The 23,196-nt window shown below is 44.2% G+C and overlaps 2 protein-coding genes and 1 long non-coding RNA gene across 3 annotated transcripts; 1 reads left to right on the top strand and 2 right to left on the bottom strand.

Annotated features, from left to right (window-relative positions):
* Positions 1 to 6,687: 6,687 nt before the first annotated feature.
* Positions 6,688 to 7,267, bottom strand: lncRNA:CR44963 (long non-coding RNA:CR44963). The gene is made up of 2 exons (NR_123904.1): positions 6,934 to 7,267; positions 6,688 to 6,848 (listed from the first exon to the last, which is right to left on the bottom strand). It is a non-coding gene; the product is annotated as a long non-coding RNA:CR44963 (long non-coding RNA).
* Positions 7,268 to 11,338: 4,071 nt separating this feature from the next.
* CG9400 (uncharacterized protein) lies at positions 11,339 to 12,648 on the top strand. Its single transcript, NM_132729.2, has 2 exons — positions 11,339 to 11,990; positions 12,145 to 12,648. The coding sequence occupies exons 1-2, from the start codon at positions 11,368 to 11,370 to the stop codon at positions 12,446 to 12,448; spliced, it is 927 nt and encodes a 308-aa protein (NP_572957.1). The 5' UTR covers positions 11,339 to 11,367; the 3' UTR covers positions 12,449 to 12,648.
* Muc12Ea (Mucin 12Ea) lies at positions 12,571 to 22,997 on the bottom strand. The gene is made up of 4 exons (NM_001382061.1): positions 19,317 to 22,997; positions 18,542 to 19,201; positions 16,801 to 18,483; positions 12,571 to 16,727 (listed from the first exon to the last, which is right to left on the bottom strand). The coding sequence occupies exons 1-4, from the start codon at positions 22,901 to 22,903 to the stop codon at positions 12,692 to 12,694; spliced, it is 9,966 nt and encodes a 3,321-aa protein (NP_001368944.1). The 5' UTR covers positions 22,904 to 22,997; the 3' UTR covers positions 12,571 to 12,691.
* Between the last annotated feature and the right edge of the window lie 199 nt (positions 22,998 to 23,196).

Here is a 23,196-nt window from a genome sequence, read left to right as displayed (position 1 = left end):
CACACACACACACACACACACTCACAGTTGTGGTCAGGCAAATAGTAGCATCTAAAAAAGTATTTATTTATATATAAACTTAAAGTGGATTTTCAATGTGACTGATACACAGAAATATTTTGCGTTGAAACAAATTGAAACAAATTAGTTTCACAAACTTGGGCCGTCGAATCGATAAATAATAATAAATTTTAATATAATATCACAATTAAATAATAAATTAACATGACTTAATAACAATATATTTTGAAGACAGACTATTGAAGCTATTTAAATATGAGTTTTTCTAAAGTTTTTCAATGGAATTGTGAAATCTTTTTAGCCAAGCCTTAGTTTCTTAAAAACATAACTTTAATTTATTGTAGAAGAGCTTAGCTTTGAATATATTAATTTTTTAGAAATATTTATTTATATCTTGTATTTATTAAGTTCAAATGAAAGCTCTTCTACAATTCTGAGCCTCATTGTAAATGGAGTTTGTGGGTGCATCATTGATGTGGCATTGATGGTGGGTGTGGGCTGCCCTGATATTCTAGATGTTTCATTTTTGCCACTTTGCAATTTTTTTTTGCCCCACCTCTCGACCCCGCTCCCCTCACCACCCCTCATCACCCCTCGCCACCAACTGTTTTCAATCAACAAATTAAAACAACAACATGGACGAGCTTGTTGTTGCTGGCAGCACATACACTTTGTTTATTAAAATCCGCACAGTTTTTAACGAAAGTGTGCAAAGAATTAGGCAGCAAAAACAAAATGCTCTTTGCTCTCACAATATTTGACTTTGCATTTTTGTTTAACAGCATTGATGGAAACTGTAACATATATGTATTTCCTTTTTTGCCATGGCTAACTCAACTAAATCGGATAAAAAAAACGCACTGACATCGATTAAGAATGCGTTCCTTCTTTGTCTGCAGTGTTTTTTTTTTTACCTTTTAATTTCCTTTGCCAGCTGCCCTTTTGATTGAGTTGCTGCATTTAGTGAGGTGCAGCACTTGCGGTTCTATGCTCCTCCTGCCAGCATTTATCCAACGAACGGTTGCCTGTTGCGATGGCGACACTGTTGAATCCTTCTCTTCAATGGAGATTTCCACTGGAATGTCGCTGATAAGCACAAACGGTAGCCTTCGCCAGGTGCAGCATACTCGCATACACTGAGCGAAATCGATAGCTTTCTGTCCATATACAATACGTTTTACTCAATAAACATTACTTTCGCTCTTGAAGAAATACGTTTGTAATACCTTTTAGATAACATAACGTGAGTAAGTAATTTAAATTTAAAGCAAAATTATAATTTTATCGTTTGTTCATATCAATATACATACTTATATATATTTTCTTACCAAACGTTTGTCAACATATTTTGATATATTTTTTGCCGACAAGCGCCTTGATAATTTTGCATTTTGCCACAAAGATGCGGCTGCCGATTTCGGGTAAATTTTATCCTTGCCACGTTTTATGGCATCAAGACGAAGTTGCACTTAATTGCTTCGAGATAGATCGGTGGTAGGTGTAGATTTTTTGGCCGATTGCCAGTGGCAGGCATTGAATGTTTGGCGCCGTTGCATGCCACACTCTTCAGAATGTTGTATGCAATTTTCGGCTAAATATTTTATGATTTATTTCCGTGCTGCACTTAACAGCCGGGACATCAGGACACCGGGACACCGGGACACCGGGACACCAGGACATGACACAGGACGTACTGTCTGTCCACTTTTTGGTCTTTTGACCGATACGCCGGCTCGTCTGTGTATGCAAATATACTGATATTCAAAGATACAAATACATATACATACGTACATTTGGGTGTTGTTTCCTGTTTGTGTGTGCGTGTTGACGCATTTAACAAATTGGCTAAGCAAATTTCCCATTGATTTGTCCGGCACTCAAAATGCAAACCCCAAAGAACAGTTGTGAAGGAGAAATGGTCAAATGATTTAGGATAAAATATTTTACTGTCAAATTCAATCAAGCTGGCAATATGTGAAAACCCACCCAACTATGTATATCAAACAAACCCAAACATACAACCATGCGAATTGTGTGCCGGCGTATTAATGAGTAGCTCGAAGTGCATAAAATGTTCGCAATTTGCGGCACATTTGGGAAAACAATGCAAAAGGCATTTATTATTGAATCGTTTGGGGGATTGCCGAAACACTCGTATATTTGTAAATATCCGTATATACTATATATATATATACATATGTGTGTGTATGCTTGTTTGCTATAGTCCTTAATCTACAATGGAGCATTCCGTTGGAGGCGGCGGTCCAAATATAGGGGGTGTGGTCGAGAGCTGTGAAAGAGACAGATAAGTGAATTATATGGTCGGATTACAAAATCTGATTTACCCACTTTAAGGGCTGCTGAACAATCTGGACCAAATTTAGATCCTAATGCACATATTATGCATAAATTTCAATCATACTAAACACGTTTGAAATACTATGAAAAACTTCAGTTTTGAGGTAAGAATTAAATTACTATTAAGTTTATGAATAATAGAGATTTTGGTAATATTCTACATTATTTTTGAGCAGCAAAAAATGTTGGTAAAATGTTTGCAATATGCTTGAAAATTGTTTGTAAGAATGTAAAATAAAAAAGTAGTTTAAATTCGTTTATACAGAAGCACACCGTACTTTAAACCTATGACAACCATGACATTTATAAGTTCGCATGGATTAAAAGCAATTAAAAGTTGTATGAACTGAAAAAGCAAGAAGTTTCGATATATTAACATTAATCAGCCAGCTCGTTCGCCTTGCATATTGTAAAAAAAATAAAAAAATAAAAACAAAAATGTTAATGCATATAAAATACAATTAAACGGGCAATTTGAGAAGTGCCCACTTATATGAACGGCTTAATTTTCACTGATCTGACTTGATTTTCCAGCACCAGTGAGTAAAGACTTTCCACTTATCGAACCTTCGAAATATGACTCAACCTTGAAAGCTCTCCATTAAAATTGATTGTGACGGAAAGTAAGCCAACTTCTGAGTTCCGTTTCCAATTAGGGTTAATTACCCACTGCAGCCAATATATCAGTGCGTAATTTCACTTAATTATAATTCATTGGCTTATTGTTTACGGTGCTTAAGAAACTTTCGAGTTCGTCGCCATTAAGCAGAAATTGAATTGAATTGAATTGGTAGGACATTAAATAAGAGATATTTAAATAAGCCATTCGATTCGTATAAATCTAATTAATAGCAAAAAATATTTCCTTTTTTTTATAAGAGTTGCAATCCCATCACCTGGTAACTGAAAAGGGTGCATATTTTTTTTTTTTACATTTCATTTACTTTTTACTTAGCCATCAAACAGCCGTCAACAACTGCGACCAATCGCAGCTAATCAAAAACCAGTCGTGACCCAGAGCACCGTCTAGAAAAATAGAAAAAAAATAATAAGGTTTCACGGCCAAAGGGGATAGAAGAAGACAAGCGGGCCAAATGAACCGACTAAGTGATACCTTTTAATATATTCATAAAAGGAAAAAAAAAGAAAGTGGTTCCAAATGCAGATATTAATAGAATTTAATATACTACTCCATATCTACCAATTTCCTTAAATATCTATAATGTTCTGTAATATAGATATTTTTATGAAATCAATCTGATATTCTGCTTGTCATAATAAGCTCAAGTACTTAAATTGCAATTTGTTTTTTAAATTTTAAAATGATTTGATTTAGTATACCTTTTGGGACCTACGAGTATATACATACCATCACCGTGTATTCATGTGCTAGTCATAAATTCAACTTTTTTCGTTTTCTATGCGACATTTCATTAAAAATTTAGCTTTAGCCACCTTTAGCCAGGAGTTCGCCAATCGTCCCAGCCATATTCCCATATTCCAGACGGCACTTTTTGAAGGCTGTAAAGTGCGTTTGTTGGCGTTACTTTATGGCCGGAACGCATGTAAACACGTGGCCACGTGGCGATGGGGCTACTTGCCAATCCGGAATCCACGGATAAGGGATGAGGATTGGGGATTGGGGATGAGCGATGTAGACAAGAGGAGGTGGTCGGAAAGACGAAGACGGAGATAAAGATGGTGATGATGGAGGTGGAGGGGCAAACGGAGGACTGTGTGTTGTCCCAGCTGCTTCACAACACCAACGCATAATGACTGTCCTTGCCACATACACATGGAGAAAAGAGCAGCGAAAACTCAGTTTTAAATAAATGTTTTCGGCATAATTTAAAACATATTCTCAGTACTAAGCTTTCATCTCTTTTTTTTAAATGGCATAATAATTTCTAAAAATATTTACAAATACCTCAAGATTATTTCAAGATTAAAGCCAAATAGAATTATCTTTAAAATTTCAGATTAAAATAAATAAAAGTATATAAGTTAGTTTTTTGCTCAGTGCATTAAGAAACACACCAAGGCCCGCATAAAATTCATGCACTTCGACAACTGTGCCTCATACATTTTTATGACGCACAGTCATATTTATAAAGTCTCCGGGAATCGGGTGCCACTTAGCCAAGTCTCCTGTCGCAGAGGCAAGTCCGTATCAAGTCCGCCGGATAAAGGATAAATTAGGCAAAGGATGGCCAATATATACATACATATGTACAGATGGGTATCACCTACAGTCAAGGACAACGGAAAACTTGTCCAAGGACTGCATTAATTATGCTTATTTATTTGATGCCATTCGCTCATTGTCCTGTCCGGAACTTTCCCAACCGGTTCATTAACGTTAGTAGCCTGGCATTCGGGCACGTTGATGTCCTGGCATCCACGTCCTTATCGTCATCGGCTCAATTGAATTAATGCGCCCAATTGCATATGGAAATGCCGTAAGAATGAATGAGTGTTTGCCGTACGCATTACGCGGCAACGTAAAGTGATTACGTTATGATGTCCGCAGCTTAAGCAGGAGAGAAAAAAAAAAAACAGAGAATAAGAATGTCCAGGACATTTTCTCCTTGGCGCACTATTTACGCCATGCAATCAGGATGAGCTCAAATCAACGGACTTACGTTAAACACTCGACAATTGTGGGAAAATATGTAAAAGTCATGGGACGAGTAATGGGGCTGTGTGCCCAGTCCTCGGGCGATTAAGAATGGCTGCCCTGTCAAAACTCTGACACATAGATGTCATTAGTGGTCTGCCAGTCAACGGTGAAGATCTACTGCCCACGCTGTAAGGACGTCTTCCAGCCGCGATCTCGTCCAAAGCTGGACGGGGCTATGTTCGGTACCAGCTTCCCGCACATGCAGCTGCCGTAACGGGTATAAAAACGAAACAAGAATAAATAAATAATATGAAATACAAAATATCAGCGATATATATATAAAATAAAAAAAACCAAAAAACAACCAACCAGATACGTGAGAAACCGAGGGAAAAAATAAAAAAGTATCCAGACGGTTGAAAATATATGTATGTATATAAATCGAACAACGAAATCTCAGCCATTACTTGGCATTATTGAAGTAAACGAATTTCAAAATGCAAGCCATTCGAAGCAAGGCAAATGTCTTTAAAATCGAGCAATTTGAAAACGAGATTAAAAGCAAGTTGGCAGACAGAAGGCACAAAGTGGCGAGTGGAGAAGAAGGCTGGATGCCAGGATGCGGAGGGCATGACACTGGGCGCATTACACGGATACGTTGCACGTCCTTGGGCAGTGTCAATAAAGCGCAACAAAGAGCTTGGCCAAGAGCAAGTCGTGTCAATATTTTGACTGTGTTCTTAGCCTTGGCTTCAATGTCTCTGACCGAGTATTGTATCGAAATTGGTACACTGCCGGAAAAAAATATGCTTCAAAATGTTAAACTTTTCGCTATTACCAGACTTGTTTTTTCGCTAAGTGTGTTACATTCTATATTGCTTGTTAATTAATTAATTTGATTTTTAGATATTTACTATTCTACTTTACTTTACTTTACATGGGAATTTCTCGCGCAGTGCATCCGTGCGTCTTGGGAGCTTTGATGGCCCAACGACTGCCTTTCCTCGCCGAAGGTGGCCATCCGCGTCCAGCGTCGGGAATATTGATGCCCCTGGAGCGTGCCACTGGGAATGCCATGTGCCAGTTGACCATGTCGCAACCAAAAAAAAAAAAAAAAAAAAACAAAAACGGATAGAAGGCGCAGGGAGAAATGGTAACTAGAAGGGCGGCAGTCGGCGCCGTGGAGAAGGACTCCCTTTGGCCATCGGCCAGGATACATCTTCGGAGGACCGGGCAGAAGGACGAAGGATGACATAAATTAGAGGCAGGCCGGTCTCCTACACTCGCAACGCTTGGCCAAAAAGTTCTGCGGCTAGCTGCCTCATATTGCGGCACGCAGTTTATCATTGTGTCGGGTCAGCGTTGTGACCCCAGACTCCACACCCCTTAACCCTGAACCCTGACCCCTGACTCCCAACCCCCGATCACCAGATCCCCAGATCCTCTCTGCGGCATAACGTAACATAACCTACAAGCGGCTGCTGCTTCTGCTGCTGCTGTTGCACATCACGTGACTTGCCAGCCAAATGAAATCCTTGGCGGCGCCACATGGCGCAAAACGCTTCCGTAATTGAGTTGCCCTCACATTTGTGTTCATGCAATACACTTAATATTCGTGTCTTGAAGAAGGATACACCGCGCTTGTCAAAAACTCACTTCTATGTTTCAGGATTATAATTTTATGTCCAACAACAATCGTCTGTCAATCGTACAAAAATAAAAATAATAAAATATTAAACGCATAAATTGAGAGTAACAATACAATTATAAACTTTTGGCGAACTGCACGGAATGCATCCATTTTTTTTAATTTGAGTGTACAAATAATCCCATTTAGGCGCCATCACATCTAATTTAAGGAAAAACAGTTTAAAACCATTATTATTAGCTATTTCGCTAAATTAGCTAATCAATTGCCACTAATGATTACTTACCATAATCAATGCTTTTATGCACTCACTACATGAACATGGCGAGTATTCATTTAATCAAAATTCCACACTAGCAATCCAATTCAGAGAGATGTTGTTCTCATATATATGAATTCGCGTGCCAGTGTTCTGTAAACTATTCATATTTTACTTTCTTAGTTGGAATGCCATGTAATGCATCAATATTTGAATCGTTTTTGCGTTTAAGCCGCTTTCGCATTTTCGGAGATTCCATAATTGGAGAACCGGATCGTTTTTTATAGATAAGAGGTTTATCACGAGAATCAATAATAAAATTATTCATATCTTAAAGATATATCTTAGTTGTTTAGTGACTTGTTGAGAAGAGATATATAAGCTGAATGAAATTCAGAGGGCTAATGACAATGTGTAAATATCCATATAATCGACTAAATCAATGCCTGCTTATTTATTTACACGTAGTTGATAATCAACCGCAACACGGCCCCTGCATTTTCAACTCTCGCCCTCTCCATCAAACCACCCCACTTGATATTAGTTTTTAATTATGCCACATTTGATTGCATTAACTTGCCCCTGCAGTTGTTTACGCAAATACGTAAAAATACAAAATTAAATAAAACCAAAACAAAAACAAAAAAAAAGGCAGTCGGGCAGACGCAAGACGTGAAAGTGCAGTGAAATGCAATGAAATAAATAATAACCACAAAAATGCAATTTAATACAAATCTAATTCGAGCACATCAAAATGGCCAGCTGTCCGTGTGTAAAATTCCTTCCTATCTCAACCCCATAACCCCACAAAATCCGAACCGTTCATGGCGATTTTTAATTGAAAGCGCGACTTTTGGGCTTTCAACCAAACACACACACACACATGCACACACACACACACTCACCCACGCAGACAGCAGCATTGGCAACAGCAGCTGCATAAATTTCATTAGTAAACTTTTAATTAGAAAAATTTCAGCATGAATTTAATTAGTGCGGATACACACACACACACACACACACACGCACACATAGATGAATCGAGAGATAAAGCCGAAAATTAAATTTAATAAAACGAAATGAAAATGAAATGCAGCTAGCCCACTGCCAACACCTGACAACTGGCTGACAATAGTAATGGCAGCGAACAACATTTGTCGGCGGCAAAGTCAACAAACCACGTTTTGAAAAACACAATATTACTAGCTAAAGCCGAAATCCAAAAGCCGCGTTCCAAAATATATATCTAATAAATCAAATAATTTTCCAAAGTTAAAACATTGAACAACAAACCTTGTTCGCACTGAAAAGAATTTTACATTTGGTCCTTCGAACAAATAAAAATATCATAAATTTTTGATAATTTAGCTAGTGCAAAAACATAATCAAAGCGCTTACAGTTCGGTAGATTTAAGGGAACCTGCATCGTATAATTAAACTCTAGCAGATTCAACCAACTAATTGCCAAGGTAACAATCCAGGACACGATGTTGCCATCGCCATCGCGAACGCAAACGCAAACGTCACGTTTTGTTGCCAGCAATTATATGGCTCACAGAAGCACACGGACACAACGGGATCATCGCTAGCCAGGCCAAAATACACTGGACGAAATATGCTAATTATGATAAGAGCCTTCAACGCCGGCCATTAGAAAGCCAACTAGTTGTGCGGCCATGCCATTACCATGGCCAACTTGACCTGAGCTTTTTTAGCCAGATGGCTTCCATCGTACAGTTAGCTAACAGAAAAGGTTTAAACAATTAAACAAAACATTTAAGTTATTAAGAGCTTAGGTGTAGTTTGTTAAACTACTTAAATATTATCAGCCAAATATGAAAAGAGCCTCTATATATAGCATATTTTACTTTCTGAAGTAAAATAACATATGTAGATATGCAGCATATGCTTTCAAATTGCCAAACAATTGTTTATGCAACAAGAATGTTTGGTGACATCTCCATAGATCTGGCCTTCCAATATGATTATCGCCCGATTATCTGAAGGTCATTCGGCGTCACGCTTAACGTGATGTACTGCCGCAATTGGTGTAATTACAGAATGAGGAAGTGCAGCGATGGCGATATATGCTAATTATGCTGCCAATCATAACGCCAAGTGGGGTTACCCGGGCCCCAAATGTATTTTCGTACACATTTTTCAGAGTAATTTATGTTTAGTAGCTGCTAAATTTATTGTTTTTATTTAACAACTGCAGCGTTGACGTTGCTAACAACTAATCGCTGCGTGATTAATCATTTTCTATGCAAATTATATATACATATCTATATATATATTTATTCCTCTTTTTTTTCGAGACACACGCGAACTTCTCGAACTTCAGCATTCGCTTTCAATCCGAGTTTGACTAGCTGGCTGATCTATCTGATGACTGCTAAGAGATCTTTAATTACAACAGCAGTTAAGAGCCGTTGTCGACGAAATACGAGTACGAGGTCTGTATGGCCAGCGAATATCGTGGCTAAATAAATACTACTAAGCAACTATTGCGATTGCGACGCTATTGCCGCTCACAAATCATTCATAATCATAACTGGCTAATCATATACATATGCCGGAGAACTTCAATTGAGTCAGCCAATAAAACCCAAGACCTATTGAATAATTTTCTGCAATTTGAATGTGGCTTTAATTAATAAATAAATTTTTATCTGCGAGTGATGCATACATTTCTACATTCAATGAATAATGGGAAATTCATAGCCAATATATGGATCGAATAGTTTTTCAATCGATTTTAATGAATGGAAAATTCGCCTCTAACATTTATTCAGTTTCTAGTAATTTTCAAATAAAATAATATATATTTTTTTTTTGCAAAATTAAAAGTCAATGATCGCATCGTATGAGCCGAACTTCTTAAAGAAACTCAATGATGTGATAGGCCAATAAAAGCGAATCAACCAGCCGCATCGTAATTGGCCAATAAAAGAAGAAGCGAAAACTAGAGTTTATTACGGCCAACGGTCCGAAGAGTCCAATACCCTGCTAGATTCATGCGAAAATTATTTAAAAGCCATCTAAATTAAGTTATTTCCATTTACAATCCTACAACGTGGCACGTGCGAAGATATAATTTCTTATTCAGCCATAGATCACGTAACTTACAAGCTTTGTACATGCCAGACACATTTTTTAATGTTTGGCGCTTTCAAAACTGTGTAAATTGAATATTTTTCATGTACTCAAAACTGCTAGTGATGTAAAGTCGCATATGCAAAACCAATCAAGTTGAATTTTGATTTCGCCGAACCAAATACATTTTGACAACTGGGGATCTGGGGACCACAAAACCCATAAGATTATGAATAGAATTGACCCAGACTCGAATCCAGAATCAATAAACGTTTCGATCCATTCTTTCTTTCGCTTTATTTCGAGAATGGCCATTCGACGTCATAATTAGAAGAATTTTTTCGCTTATTTTTGGTCTTTTCGGTTTATTTTTTTTGCATATTTTGCATTTTGGTATTGTTGGTGTGTTTAGTGCGAAGCTTCAGCTGTCGAAGCATTGTTATTTTAATTAACGCCGATTAGGTGTGAGGCACGTTTCTGTCGACGTTTCATTAATTTCTGTATTTTTCTGCGTTCTTTACATTTGTTTTTTATTTTTACTATTTTTCCGTTTTTTTTTTCTTCTTATTTATTTTTTTTTTGGGTTTACGACGCTTGTCTCTGTTGTGTTAACGGCTTTTGGCCGGGCTAGTTGACTTGTAAAGCTGAACGAAAAGTCAATAATTCCCCGACTCAGCTACTTATCGGCAATTGCCTTGAAGCGAGCATTTTTCCCACACTGGCCGCCGGGTAACTGATTATACCACTTACACGGGGGCCAGTCCCAGACCCAGAGCCAGACGCATACCCACATCCAACATTAGAGCCCGGAGCGATGAGCCGACGCCAAACCGGTTCTCCACGGATCGGTGCAAATCGGTGGTGATATGGCGATGATATAGGGGTGATCTACTGGTGCAGCGAACGCGGTGCACTGCCGGAAGCTGGATGAGCACTGGGTGTCGAAAAGCCTAGCAGGCTACCAAGACTGCACTGCAAAAAAGATACTATGATACTATAGATACTATGTTTCAATGCAATTATTTCCAGAGTCTACGCCTTAATGGTTGTATTCTATAAATAGCTACAATAATTTCCATCTAATCAACTAATTTCCACGTAATAATAGCAAAGATTATAAACCAATGATTAAGATAATATTTTAAGAATGGCCCGATCCGATGTCCTCATATTAAAGCCCCACTAATTCCCATGGCTAATTTCTTTCTAAATAGAACCAGTTATGGACACCGCCGCGCTGCCCAGCCCAAAGAAGTGGGAAAAGCAGCGACGCCGGCGTAGGCAGCTATCCGATGGTTAGCCATAACCCATTCATAAACCCAAAGTGCCGCTCGACCTCAGTTCAGTAGCGTGTTGATCGTCGAGATGCCGAGATTGTTGAGCAAGTGCAGCGTGTTTGCCCTTTGGGCGCCTGCAGTGCTCCTCTTTGTTTTGGCTTGCGAAAAGGGATTAGCCGGAGCTCAGACCTTAATCGAAACTATAACCACCACTACTCCAGCGTCCTCTGGCGGCTACTGTGCGGCTGCACTTTGTGAGCTGTACAATGGAACGCATTTGGTGCATGTGCCGCATACCGCATGTGGCAACAATGGCAGCTTTTCACCCGCCTGTGGACCGGAACCCAAGCTCCTGGAAATGAGCGAGAGGCGACGTCAGCTCCTGTTGGACATGCACAATTTGGCCAGATCGAAGATCGCCAGCGGAAATCTGGATGGCTATAGAAGCGCCGCACATATGCCGCTTCTGCGTTGGGATACCGAACTGGAGCAAATGGCCGCCTTGCATGCCAAACGCTGCCAATTCGCGCACGACAAGTGCCGGAATACACCGCGTTTCAAGTTTAGTGGTCAAAATATTGGTTACTTTTGGATTGGAAGAGAGTTCAAATCGCATTCGCGACGCATGAAATCCTTCGTGATCAACTGGTTCCGCGAACATCAGGATGCCAATCAGAGCTTCATCGATAGATATCATCCACATCCGCAAGGGTAAGTCGCTAAAAACTAGAGAAAGAGTTCCCAAACTTTTTTATTAAAAATTGTTCCAGATTTTAAGAACTCTACAGGATTTCGAATTTAAGGCATTAAAAATGTCATGAAAACTCCATTCAATAATATTAAATATAATATTTTTTCCCCGCAGCAAGAAAATTGGTCACTTCACATTACTTGTTTCGGATCGAGTTAATCGCGTCGGCTGTGCCGGTGTCCGTTTCCTGGAGCCCAAATCCAATCGCTTCCAGTTCATGTTGACGTGCAACTATGACTATAACAACATTTTCAACGAACCCATCTACCAATCTGGTCCGGCGGGATCTAAATGCCCCCAGCATCGAATCAGCGAAAAGTTCCCCAGCTTGTGCGACTGGCGGGATGCTAACAATGATTTAGACAGCGAGGAAAGCGATGAAGATGGTAACACTTTGGACAACAATATACCCCTGTAAAATAAATAGGTCCCTAGCATATAAAACTAATACTCGTGGAGCCCCACCTGGAACCAGTTACAAAACAAACTTCTTTTTTTTTTGGTAATGTATAAGAAATCATTTTAAATGAGTTATTGTAAAATCTTTGGAATGTATCATTTTATTACTAAGTGGTTGTTGTTGATAGCTTACTAGAATTAAAATTTACATTAATTACGGATTCAATGGTTTATCACTACTGTAGTTCTGTTTGATGGTGCTTTATGAAATATTGAGCGTGCTTGGTAATGGTGTTCCAGTTATCACATCAAAGATATTAAACGGAGGAAGAGATTCGGTTGTCGTCTTCTCCGATGTTGGCTTCAAGGTTGTCGTCTTCTGAGAAGTCCGTTCTGGCGTTGTTCCGTCAGTTGGCTTCAGAGTTGTAGGCTTGGCCGTCGTTCCTTCCGTTGGTTTCAAAGTTGTTGGCTTGGCACTCGTTCCCTCAGTTGGCTTCAGAGTTGTAGGCTTCGCCGTAGTTCCTTCCGTTGGTTTCAAAGTTGTTGGCTTGGCACTCGTTCCCTCAGTTGGCTTCAGAGTTGTAGGCTTGGCCGTCGTTCCTTCCGTTGGTTTCAAAGTTGTTGGCTTGGCACTCGTTCCCTCAGTTGGTTTCAGAGTTGTAGGCTTCGCCGTAGTTCCCTCAGTTGGCTTCAGAGTTGTAGGCTTGGCCGTCGTTCCTTCCGTTGGTTTCAAAGTTGTTGGCTTGGCACTCGTTCCCTCAGTTGGTTTCAAAGTTGTAGGCTTCGCCGTAGTTCCATCAGTTGGCTTCAGAGTTGTTGGCTGGGCACTTGTTCCCTCAGTTGGCTTTAGAGTTGTAGGCTTCGCCGTAGTTCCCTCAGTTGGCTTCAGAGTTGTTGGCTTGGCACTCGTTCCCTCAGTTGGTTTTAAAGTTGTAGGCTTCGCCGTAGTTCCATCAGTTGGCTTCAGAGTTGTTGGCTGGGCACTTGTTCCCTCAGTTGGCTTTAGAGTTGTAGGCTTCGCCGTAGTTCCCTCAGTTGGTTTCAAAGTTGTTGGCTTGGCACTCGTTCCCTCAGTTGGTTTCAGAGTTGTAGGCTTCGCCGTAGTTCCCTCAGTTGGCTTCAAAGTTGTTGGCTTGGCACTCGTTCCCTCAGTTGGTTTCAAAGTTGTAGGCTTCGCCGTAGTTCCATCAGTTGGCTTCAGAGTTGTAGGCTTGGCCGTAGTTCCCTCAGTTGGTTTCAAAGTTGTTGGCTTGGCCGTAGTTCCCTCAGTTGGTTTCAAAGTTGTTGGCTTGGCACTCGTTCCCTCAGTTGGTTTCAAAGTTGTAGGCTTCGCCGTAGTTCCCTCAGTTGGCTTCAAAGTTGTTGGCTTGGCACTCGTTCCCTCAGTTGGTTTCAGAGTTGTAGGCTTGGCCGTCGTTCCTTCCGTTGGTTTCAAAGTTGTTGGCTTGGCACTCGTTCCCTCAGTTGGTTTCAGAGTTGTAGGCTTGGCCGTCGTTCCTTCCGTTGGTTTCAAAGTTGTTGGCTTGGCACTCGTTCCCTCAGTTGGCTTCAGAGTTGTAGGCTTGGCCGTCGTTCCTTCCGTTGGTTTCAAAGTTGTTGGCTTGGCACTCGTTCCCTCAGTTGGTTTCAGAGTTGTAGGCTTCGCCGTAGTTCCCTCAGTTGGCTTCAGAGTTGTAGGCTTGGCCGTCGTTCCTTCCGTTGGTTTCAAAGTTGTTGGCTTGGCACTCGTTCCCTCAGTTGGTTTCAGAGTTGTAGGCTTCGCCGTAGTTCCCTCAGTTGGCTTCAGAGTTGTAGGCTTGGCCGTCGTTCCTTCCGTTGGTTTCAAAGTTGTTGGCTTGGCACTCGTTCCCTCAGTTGGTTTCAAAGTTGTAGGCTTCGCCGTAGTTCCATCAGTTGGCTTCAGAGTTGTAGGCTTGGCCGTAGTTCCCTCAGTTGGTTTCAAAGTTGTTGGCTTGGCACTCGTTCCCTCAGTTGGTTTCAAAGTTGTAGGCTTCGCCGTAGTTCCCTCAGTTGGCTTCAAAGTTGTTGGCTTGGCACTCGTTCCCTCAGTTGGTTTCAGAGTTGTAGGCTTGGCCGTCGTTCCTTCCGTTGGTTTCAAAGTTGTTGGCTTGGCACTCGTTCCCTCAGTTGGTTTCAAAGTTGTAGGCTTCGCCGTAGTTCCATCAGTTGGCTTCAGAGTTGTAGGCTTGGCCGTAGTTCCCTCAGTTGGTTTCAAAGTTGTTGGCTTGGCACTCGTTCCCTCAGTTGGTTTCAAAGTTGTAGGTTTCGCCGTAGTTCCCTCAGTTGGCTTCAGAGTTGTAGGCTTGGCCGTCGTTCCTTCCGTTGGTTTCAAAGTTGTTGGCTTGGCACTCGTTCCCTTAGTTGGTTTCAGAGTTGTAGGCTTCGCCGTAGTTCCCTCAGTTGGCTTCAGAGTTGTTGGCTGGGCACTTGTTCTCTCAGTTGGCTTCAGAGTTGTTGGCTGGGCACTTGTTCCCTCAGTTGGCTTCAAAGTTGTAGGCTTCGCAGTAGTTCCCTCAGTTGGCTTCAGAGTTGTTGGCTGGGCACTTGTTCTCTCAGTTGGCTTCAGAGTTGTTGGCTGGGCACTCGTTCCCTCAGTTGGTTTCAGAGTTGTAGGCTTGGCCGTCGTTCCTTCCGTTGGTTTCAAAGTTGTTGGCTTGGCACTCGTTCCCTCAGTTGGTTTCAGAGTTGTAGGCTTGGCCGTAGTTCCTTCCGTTGGTTTCAAAGTTGTTGGCTTGGCACTCGTTCCCTCAGTTGGTTTCAAAGTTGTAGGCTTCGCCGTAGTTCCATCAGTTGGCTTCAGAGTTGTAGGCTTGGCCGTAGTTCCCTCAGTTGGTTTCAAAGTTGTTGGCTTGGCACTCGTTCCCTCAGTTGGCTTCAAAGTTGTAGGCTTCGCCGTAGTTCCCTCAGTTGGCTTCAAAGTTGTAGGCTTGGCACTCGTTCCCTCAGTTGGTTTCAAAGTTGTAGGCTTGGCACTCGTTCCCTCAGTTGGCTTCAAAGTTGTAGGCTTGGCAGTAGTTCCCTCAGTTGGTTTCAAAGTTGTAGGCTTGGCACTAGTTCCCTCAGTTGGTTTCAAAGTTGTAGGCTTCGCCGTAGTTCCATCAGTTGGTTTCAAAGTTGTTGGCTTGGCACTCGTTCCCTCAGTTGGTTTCAGAGTTGTAGGCTTCGCCGTAGTTCCCTCAGTTGGCTTCAAAGTTGTTGGCTTGGCACTCGTTCCCTCAGTTGGTTTCAAAGTTGTAGGCTTCGCCGTAGTTCCATCAGTTGGCTTCAGAGTTGTTGGCTTGGCACTCGTTCCCTCAGTTGGTTTCAGAGTTGTAGGCTTCGCCGTAGTTCCCTCAGTTGGCTTCAAAGTTGTTGGCTTGGCACTCGTTCCCTCAGTTGGCTTCAGAGTTGTAGGCTTGGCCGTAGTTCCCTCAGTTGGTTTCAAAGTTGTTGGCTTGGCACTCGTTCCCTCAGTTGGTTTCAAAGTTGTAGGCTTCGCCGTAGTTCCCTCAGTTGGCTTTAAAGTTGTTGGCTGGGCACTTGTTCCCTCAGTTGGCTTCAGAGTTGTAGGCTTCGCCGTAGTTCCCTCAGTTGGTTTCAAAGTTGTAGGCTTCGCCGTAGTTCCCTCAGTTGGCTTCAAAGTTGTTGGCTGGGCACTCGTTCCCTCAGTTGGTTTCAGAGTTGTAGGCTTGGCACTCGTTCCATCAGTTGGTTTCAAAGTTGTTGGCTTCGCCGTAGTTCCCTCAGTTGGTTTCAAAGTTGTAGGCTTCGCCGTAGTTCCCTCAGTTGGTTTCAAAGATGTTGGCTTGGCACTCGTTCCCTCAGTTGGTTTCAAAGTTGTAGGCTTCGCCGTAGTTCCCTCAGTTGGTTTCAAAGTTGTTGGCTTGGCACTCGTTCCCTCAGTTGGCTTCAGAGTTGTAGGCTTCGCCGTAGTTCCCTCAGTTGGCTTCAAAGTTGTTGGCTTGGCACTCGTTCCCTCAGTTGGTTTCAAAGTTGTAGGCTTTGCCGTAGTTCCCTCAGTTGGCTTTAAAGTTGTTGGCTGGGCACTCGTTCCCTCAGTTGGCTTCAGAGTTGTAGGCTTCGCCGTAGTTCCCTCAGTTGGTTTCAAAGTTGTTGGCTTGGCACTCGTTCCCTCAGTTGGTTTCAAAGTTGTAGGCTTGGCCGTAGTTCCCTCAGTTGGCTTCAGAGTTGTAGGCTTGGCCGTCGTTCCCTCAGTTGGTTTCAAAGTTGTTGGCTTGGCACTCGTTCCCTTAGTTGGTTTCAGAGTTGTAGGCTTCGCCGTAGTTCCCTCAGTTGGCTTCAGAGTTGTTGGCTGGGCACTTGTTCTCTCAGTTGGCTTCAGAGTTGTTGGCTGGGCACTTGTTCTCTCAGTTGGCTTCAAAGTTGTTTGGCTTGGCACTCGTTCCCTCAGTTGGTTTCAGAGTTGTAGGCTTGGCCGTCGTTCCTTCCGTTGGTTTCAAAGTTGTTGGCTTGGCACTCGTTCCCTCAGTTGGTTTCAGAGTTGTAGGCTTGGCCGTCGTTCCTTCCGTTGGTTTCAAAGTTGTTGGCTTGGCACTCGTTCCCTCAGTTGGTTTCAAAGTTGTAGGCTTCGCCGTAGTTCCATCAGTTGGCTTCAGAGTTGTAGGCTTGGCCGTAGTTCCCTCAGTTGGCTTCAGAGTTGTTGGCTTGGCACTCGTTCCCTCAGTTGGTTTCAAAGTTGTAGGCTTCGCCGTAGTTCCCTCAGTTGGCTTCAAAGTTGTTGGCTTGGCACTCGTTCCCTCAGTTGGCTTCAGAGTTGTAGGCTTCGCCGTAGTTCCCTCAGTTGGCTTCAGAGTTGTTGGCTGGGCACTTGTTCCCTCAGTTGGCTTCAGAGTTGTAGGCTTCGCCGTAGTTCCCTCAGTTGGCTTCAGAGTTGTTGGCTGGGCACTTGTTCTCTCAGTTGGCTTCAGAGTTGTTGGCTGGGCACTCGTTCCCTCAGTTGGTTTCAGAGTTGTAGGCTTGGCCGTCGTTCCTTCAGTTGGTTTCAAAGTTGTTGGCTTGGCACTCGTTCCCTCAGTTGGTTTCAGAGTTGTAGGCTTGGCCGTCGTTCCTTCCGTTGGTTTCAAAGTTGTAGGCTTGGCACTCGTTCCCTCAGTTGGTTTCAGAGTTGTAGGCTTCGCCGTAGTTCCATCAGTTGGCTTCAGAGTTGTAGGCTTGGCCGTAGTTCCCTCAGTTGGTTTCAAAGTTGTTGGCTTGGCACTCGTTCCCTCAGTTGGTTTCAAAGTTGTTGGCTGGGCACTTGTTCCCTCAGTTGGCTTCAAAGTTGTAGGCTTGGCACTCGTTCCCTCAGTTGGTTTCAGAGTTGTAGGCTTGGCACTCGTTCCCTCAGTTGGTTTCAAAGTTGTTGGCTTGGCACTCGTTCCCTCAGTTGGTTTCAAAGTTGTAGGCTTCGCCGTAGTTCCCTCAGTTGGCTTCAAAGTTGTAGGCTTGGCCGTAGTTCCCTCAGTTGGCTTCAAAGTTGTAGGCTTGGCACTCGTTCCCTCAGTTGGTTTCAAAGTTGTAGGCTTCGCCGTAGTTCCCTCAGTTGGCTTCAAAGTTGTTGGCTTGGCACTCGTTCCCTCAGTTGGCTTCAAAGTTGTAGGCTTCGCCGTAGTTCCCTCAGTTGGCTTCAAAGTTGTTGACTGGGCACTTGTTCCCTCAGTTGGCTTCAGAGTTGTTGGCTGGGCACTAGTTCCCTCAGTTGGCTTCAAAGTTGTAGGCTTGGCCGTAGTTCCCTCAGTTGGCTTCAGAGTTGTAGGCTTGGCACTCGTTCCCTCAGTTGGTTTCAAAGTTGTAGGCTTGGCCGTAGTTCCCTCAGTTGGCTTCAGAGTTGTTGGCTGGGCACTTGTTCCCTCAGTTGGCTTCAGAGTTGTAGGCTTCGCCGTAGTTCCCTCAGTTGGCTTCAAAGTTGTAGGCTGGGCAGTTGTTCCCTCAGTTGGTTTCAAAGTTGTAGGCTTCGCCGTAGTTCCCTCAGTTGGCTTCAAAGTTGTTGGCTTGGCACTCGTTCCCTCAGTTGGCTTCAGAGTTGTAGGCTTCGCCGTAGTTCCCTCAGTTGGTTTCAAAGTTGTTGGCTTGGCACTCGTTCCCTCAGTTGGTTTCAAAGTTGTATGGCTTCGCAGTAGTTCCATCAGTTGGCTTCAGAGTTGTAGGCTTCGCCGTAGTTCCCTCAGTTGGTTTCAAAGTTGTTGGCTTGGCACTTGTTCCCTCAGTTGGTTTCAAAGTTGTAGGCTTCGCCGTAGTTCCCTCAGTTGGCTTCAGAGTTGTAGGCTTCGCCGTAGTTCCTTCCGTTGGTTTCAGAGTTGTAGGCTTGGCAGTAGTTCCTTCAGTTGGTTTCAAAGTTGTTGGCTTGGCACTCGTTCCCTCAGTTGGCTTCAGAGTTGTAGGCTTCGCCGTAGTTCCTTCCGTTGGTTTCAAAGTTGTAGGCTTGGCACTCGTTCCCTCAGTTGGCTTCAAAGTTGTAGGCTTCGCCGTAGTTCCCTCAGTTGGCTTCAGAGTTGTAGGCTTCGCCGTAGTTCCCTCAGTTGGTTTCAAAGTTGTTGGCTTGGCACTCGTTCCCTCAGTTGGCTTCAGAGTTGTAGGCTTCGCCGTAGTTCCTTCCGTTGGTTTCAAAGTTGTTGGCTTGGCACTCGTTCCCTCAGTTGGCTTCAGAGTTGTAGACTTCGCCGTAGTTCCCTTAGTTGGTTTCAAAGTTGTAGGCTTCGCCGTAGTTCCCTCAGTTGGTTTCAAAGTTGTAGGCTTCGCCGTAGTTCCCTCAGTTGGTTCAAAGTGTTGGCTTGGCACTCGTTCCCTCAGTTGGCTTCAGAGTTGTAGGCTTGGCAGTAGTTCCCTCAGTTGGTTTCAAAGTTGTTGGCTGGCACTAGTCCCTCAGTTGGTTTCAAAGTTGTAGGCTTCGCAGTAGTTCCATCAGTGGCTTCAGAGTTGTAGGCTTCGCCGTAGTTCCCTCAGTTGGTTTCAAAGTTGTAGGCTTGGCACTAGTTCCCTCAGTTGGTTTCAAAGTTGTAGGCTTGGCCGTAGTTCCCTCAGTTGGCTTCAGAGTTGTAGGCTTCGCCGTAGTTCCTTCAGTTGGTTTCAAAGTTGTAGGCTTGGCACTAGTTCCCTCAGTTGGCTTCAGAGTTGTAGGCTTCGCCGTAGTTCCTTCAGTTGGTTTCAAAGTTGTAGGCTTCGCCGTAGTTCCCTCAGTTGGTTTCAAAGTTGTAGGCTTCGCCGTAGTTCCCTCAGTTGGCTTCAAAGTTGTTGGCTTGGCACTCGTTCCCTCTGTTGGCTTCAGAGTTGTAGGCTTCGCCGTAGTTCCCTCAGTTGGTTTCAAAGTTGTTGGCTTGGCACTCGTTCCCTCAGTTGGTTTCAAAGTTGTAGGCTTCGCCGTAGTTCCATCAGTTGGTTTCAAAGTTGTTGGCTTGGCACTCGTTCCCTCAGTTGGTTTCAAAGTTGTTGGCTGGGCACTCGTTCCCTCAGTTGGCTTCAGAGTTGTAGGCTTCGCCGTAGTTCCCTCAGTTGGTTTCAAAGTTGTTGGCTTGGCACTCGTTCCCTCAGTTGGTTTCAAAGTTGTAGGCTTCGCCGTAGTTCCCTCAGTTGGCTTCAGAGTTGTAGGCTTCGCCGTAGTTCCTTCCGTTGGTTTCAAAGTTGTTGGCTTGGCACTCGTTCCCTCAGTTGGTTTCAAAGTTGTAGACTTCGCCGTAGTTCCATCAGTTGGTTTCAAAGTTGTTGGCTTGGCACTCGTTCCCTCAGTTGGTTTCAAAGTTGTAGGCTTCGCCGTAGTTCCATCAGTTGGCTTCAGAGTTGTAGGCTTGGCCGTAGTTCCCTCAGTTGGTTTCAAAGTTGTAGGCTTCGCCGTAGTTCCCTCAGTTGGCTTCAAAGTTGTTGGCTTGGCACTCGTTCCCTCAGTTGGTTTCAAAGTTGTAGGCTTCGCCGTAGTTCCATCAGTTGGCTTCAGAGTTGTAGGCTTGGCCGTAGTTCCCTCAGTTGGTTTCAAAGTTGTAGGCTTCGCCGTAGTTCCCTCAGTTGGCTTCAAAGTTGTTGGCTTGGCACTCGTTCCCTCAGTTGGCTTCAGAGTTGTAGGCTTCGCCGTAGTTCCTTCCGTTGGTTTCAAAGTTGTTGGCTTGGCACTCGTTCCCTCAGTTGGTTTCAAAGTTGTAGGCTTCGCCGTAGTTCCCTTAGTTGGCTTTAAAGTTGTTGGCTGGGCACTTGTTCCCTCAGTTGGCTTCAGAGTTGTAGGCTTCGCCGTAGTTCCCTCAGTTGGCTTCAGAGTTGTTGGCTGGGCACTTGTTCCCTCAGTTGGTTTCAGAGTTGTAGGCTTGGCCGTCGTTCCTTCCGTTGGTTTCAAAGTTGTTGGCTTGGCACTCGTTCCCTCAGTTAGTTTCAAAGTTGTAGGCTTCGCCGTAGTTCCATCAGTTGGTTTCAAAGTTGTTGGCTTGGCACTCGTTCCCTCAGTTGGCTTCAGAGTTGTAGGCTTCGCCGTAGTTCCTTCCGTTGGTTTCAAAGTTGTTGGCTTGGCACTCGTTCCCTCAGTTGGTTTCAAAGTTGTAGGCTTCGCCGTAGTTCCATCAGTTGGTTTCAAAGTTGTTGGCTTGGCACTCGTTCCCTCAGTTGGTTTCAAAGTTGTAGGCTTCGCCGTAGTTCCCTTAGTTGGCTTTAAAGTTGTTGGCTGGGCACTTGTTCCCTCAGTTGGTTTCAGAGTTGTAGGCTTGGCCGTCGTTCCTTCCGTTGGTTTCAAAGTTGTTGGCTTGGCACTCGTTCCCTCAGTTGGTTTCAGAGTTGTAGGCTTCGCCGTAGTTCCCTCAGTTGGCTTCAAAGTTGTTGGCTTGGCACTCGTTCCCTCAGTTGGTTTCAAAGTTGTAGGCTTCGCCGTAGTTCCCTTAGTTGGCTTTAAAGTTGTTGGCTGGGCACTTGTTCCCTCAGTTGGCTTCAGAGTTGTAGGCTTCGCCGTAGTTCCCTCAGTTGGCTTCAGAGTTGTTGGCTGGGCACTTGTTCCCTCAGTTGGCTTCAGAGTTGTAGGCTTCGCCGTAGTTCCCTCAGTTGGCTTCAGAGTTGTTGGCTTGGCACTCGTTCCCTCAGTTGGCTTCAGAGTTGTAGGCTTCGCCGTAGTTCCCTCAGTTGGCTTCAGAGTTGTAGGCTTCGCCGTAGTTCCCTCAGTTGGTTTCAAAGTTGTTGGCTTGGCACTCGTTCCCTCAGTTGGCTTCAGAGTTGTAGGCTTCGCCGTAGTTCCCGCAGTTGGTTTCAAAGTTGTAGGCTTGGCACTCGTTCCCTCAGTTGGTTTCAAAGTTGTTGGCTTGGCACTCGTTCCCTCAGTTGGTTTCAAAGTTGTAGGCTTGGCACTCGTTCCCTCAGTTGGTTTCAAAGTTGTTGGCTTGGCACTCGTTCCCTCAGTTGGTTTCAAAGTTGTTGGCTTGGCACTCGTTCCCTCAGTTGGTTTCAGAGTTGTAGGCTTGGCCGTCGTTCCTTCCGTTGGTTTCAAAGTTGTTGGCTTGGCACTCGTTCCCTCAGTTGGTTTCAGAGTTGTAGGCTTGGCCGTCGTTCCTTCCGTTGGTTTCAAAGTTGTTGGCTTGGCACTCGTTCCCTCAGTTGGCTTCAGAGTTGTAGGCTTGGCCGTAGTTCCCTCAGTTGGTTTCAGAGTTGTAGGCTTCGCCGTAGTTCCTTCCGTTGGTTTCAAAGTTGTTGGCTTGGCACTCGTTCCCTCAGTTGGTTTCAGAGTTGTAGGCTTGGCCGTCGTTCCTTCCGTTGGTTTCAAAGTTGTTGGCTTGGCACTCGTTCCCTCAGTTGGCTTCAGAGTTGTAGGCTTCGCCGTAGTTCCCTCAGTTGGTTTCAAAGTTGTAGGCTTCGCCGTAGTTCCCTCAGTTGGTTTCAGAGTTGTAGGCTTCGCCGTAGTTCCTTCCGTTGGTTTCAAAGTTGTTGGCTTGGCACTCGTTCCCTCAGTTGGTTTCAGAGTTGTAGGCTTGGCCGTCGTTCCTTCCGTTGGTTTCAAAGTTGTTGGCTTGGCACTCGTTCCCTCAGTTGGTTTCAGAGTTGTTGGCTTCGCCGTAGTTCCCTCAGTTGGCTTCAGAGTTGTAGGCTTCGCCGTAGTTCCCTCGGTAGGTTTTAGAGTTGTTGGCTGGGCACTAGTTCCCTCAGTTGGTTTCTGAGTGGTTGGTCCTCGTGTTGTGATCTGAGTTGTTTTAAAAGTTGTCCCTATTGTTGTTTCCAGTGTGGGCTTTGGTGTGGTTGCCCTGCTGGAGCTCGTAGTGTCGTGACCACAATTATGCGGAGTAGCGGTGGCATGTGGACAATGCGGCTTCGTCGGAGCCGGACTGGTAATGCGGTGCTCACAAGCGGGCGTGGTGGGATGAGAAGGGCAAGGAGGCGGTGGCGGCTTCAGGGTGGTTGTGCTGGTTTTGTTGTTGCACGGATTGCGAAAGTGCAGGACTATCTCATTGGGTTTCTGGCCGGGCACGATGCGGATGTGGGGGCCAAACATCGTGAACGCGGCCGTGCTGGCCACCAGCAGGCAGATAACGAACAGTTGCATCTTGTCAACGTGGTGCTGCCTGAAACTGAACTGTCTGTCCTTGGAATATATGTCCTTGCTGAGCAGTTCAGTATGCTGTGTACACCCGAGCGACACCCTCGGTACTGAGCTTCCCAGCCAACCAAAGGGCATATTTAAGCCGTGGTTGCGGGGGCGGCATCAGGTCCCTAGTCTGTGCAAGAATTTGAATTCCGGACAGCGACCGAAAGCTCGATCGTTCCGGCAGCCGGAACGGATGCACTGCTCGCCCCCTGGCACGCACGCACCTGCTCCGTAAGGCGGGCACGGGTTTG

This window comes from Drosophila melanogaster, chromosome X, assembly GCF_000001215.4.
Source record: "Drosophila melanogaster chromosome X".
NCBI lineage: Eukaryota > Metazoa > Arthropoda > Insecta > Diptera > Drosophilidae > Drosophila > Drosophila melanogaster.
This window is presented reverse-complemented; position numbering and strand designations above follow the sequence as displayed.

Excerpts from the sequence above, each read along its gene's own strand:
- Muc12Ea (NM_001382061.1), bottom strand. The coding sequence starts at position 22,903 with ATGCAACTGTTCGTTATCTGCCTGCTGGTGGCCAGCACGGCCGCGTTC. Across the intron at positions 18,484-18,541 it reads GCGAAGCCTACAACTCTGAA|TGCCAAGCCAACAACTTTGA; the intron begins GCCAACTGATGG and ends TGAGGGAACGAG. Across the intron at positions 16,728-16,800 it reads ACTGAGGGAACGAGTGCCAA|TGCCCAGCCAACAACTCTGA; the intron begins GCCAAACAACTT and ends TGAGAGAACAAG.
- CG9400 (NM_132729.2), top strand. The coding sequence starts at position 11,368 with ATGCCGAGATTGTTGAGCAAGTGCAGCGTGTTTGCCCTTTGGGCGCCT. Across the intron at positions 11,991-12,144 it reads TATCATCCACATCCGCAAGG|CAAGAAAATTGGTCACTTCA; the intron begins GTAAGTCGCTAA and ends TTTTCCCCGCAG.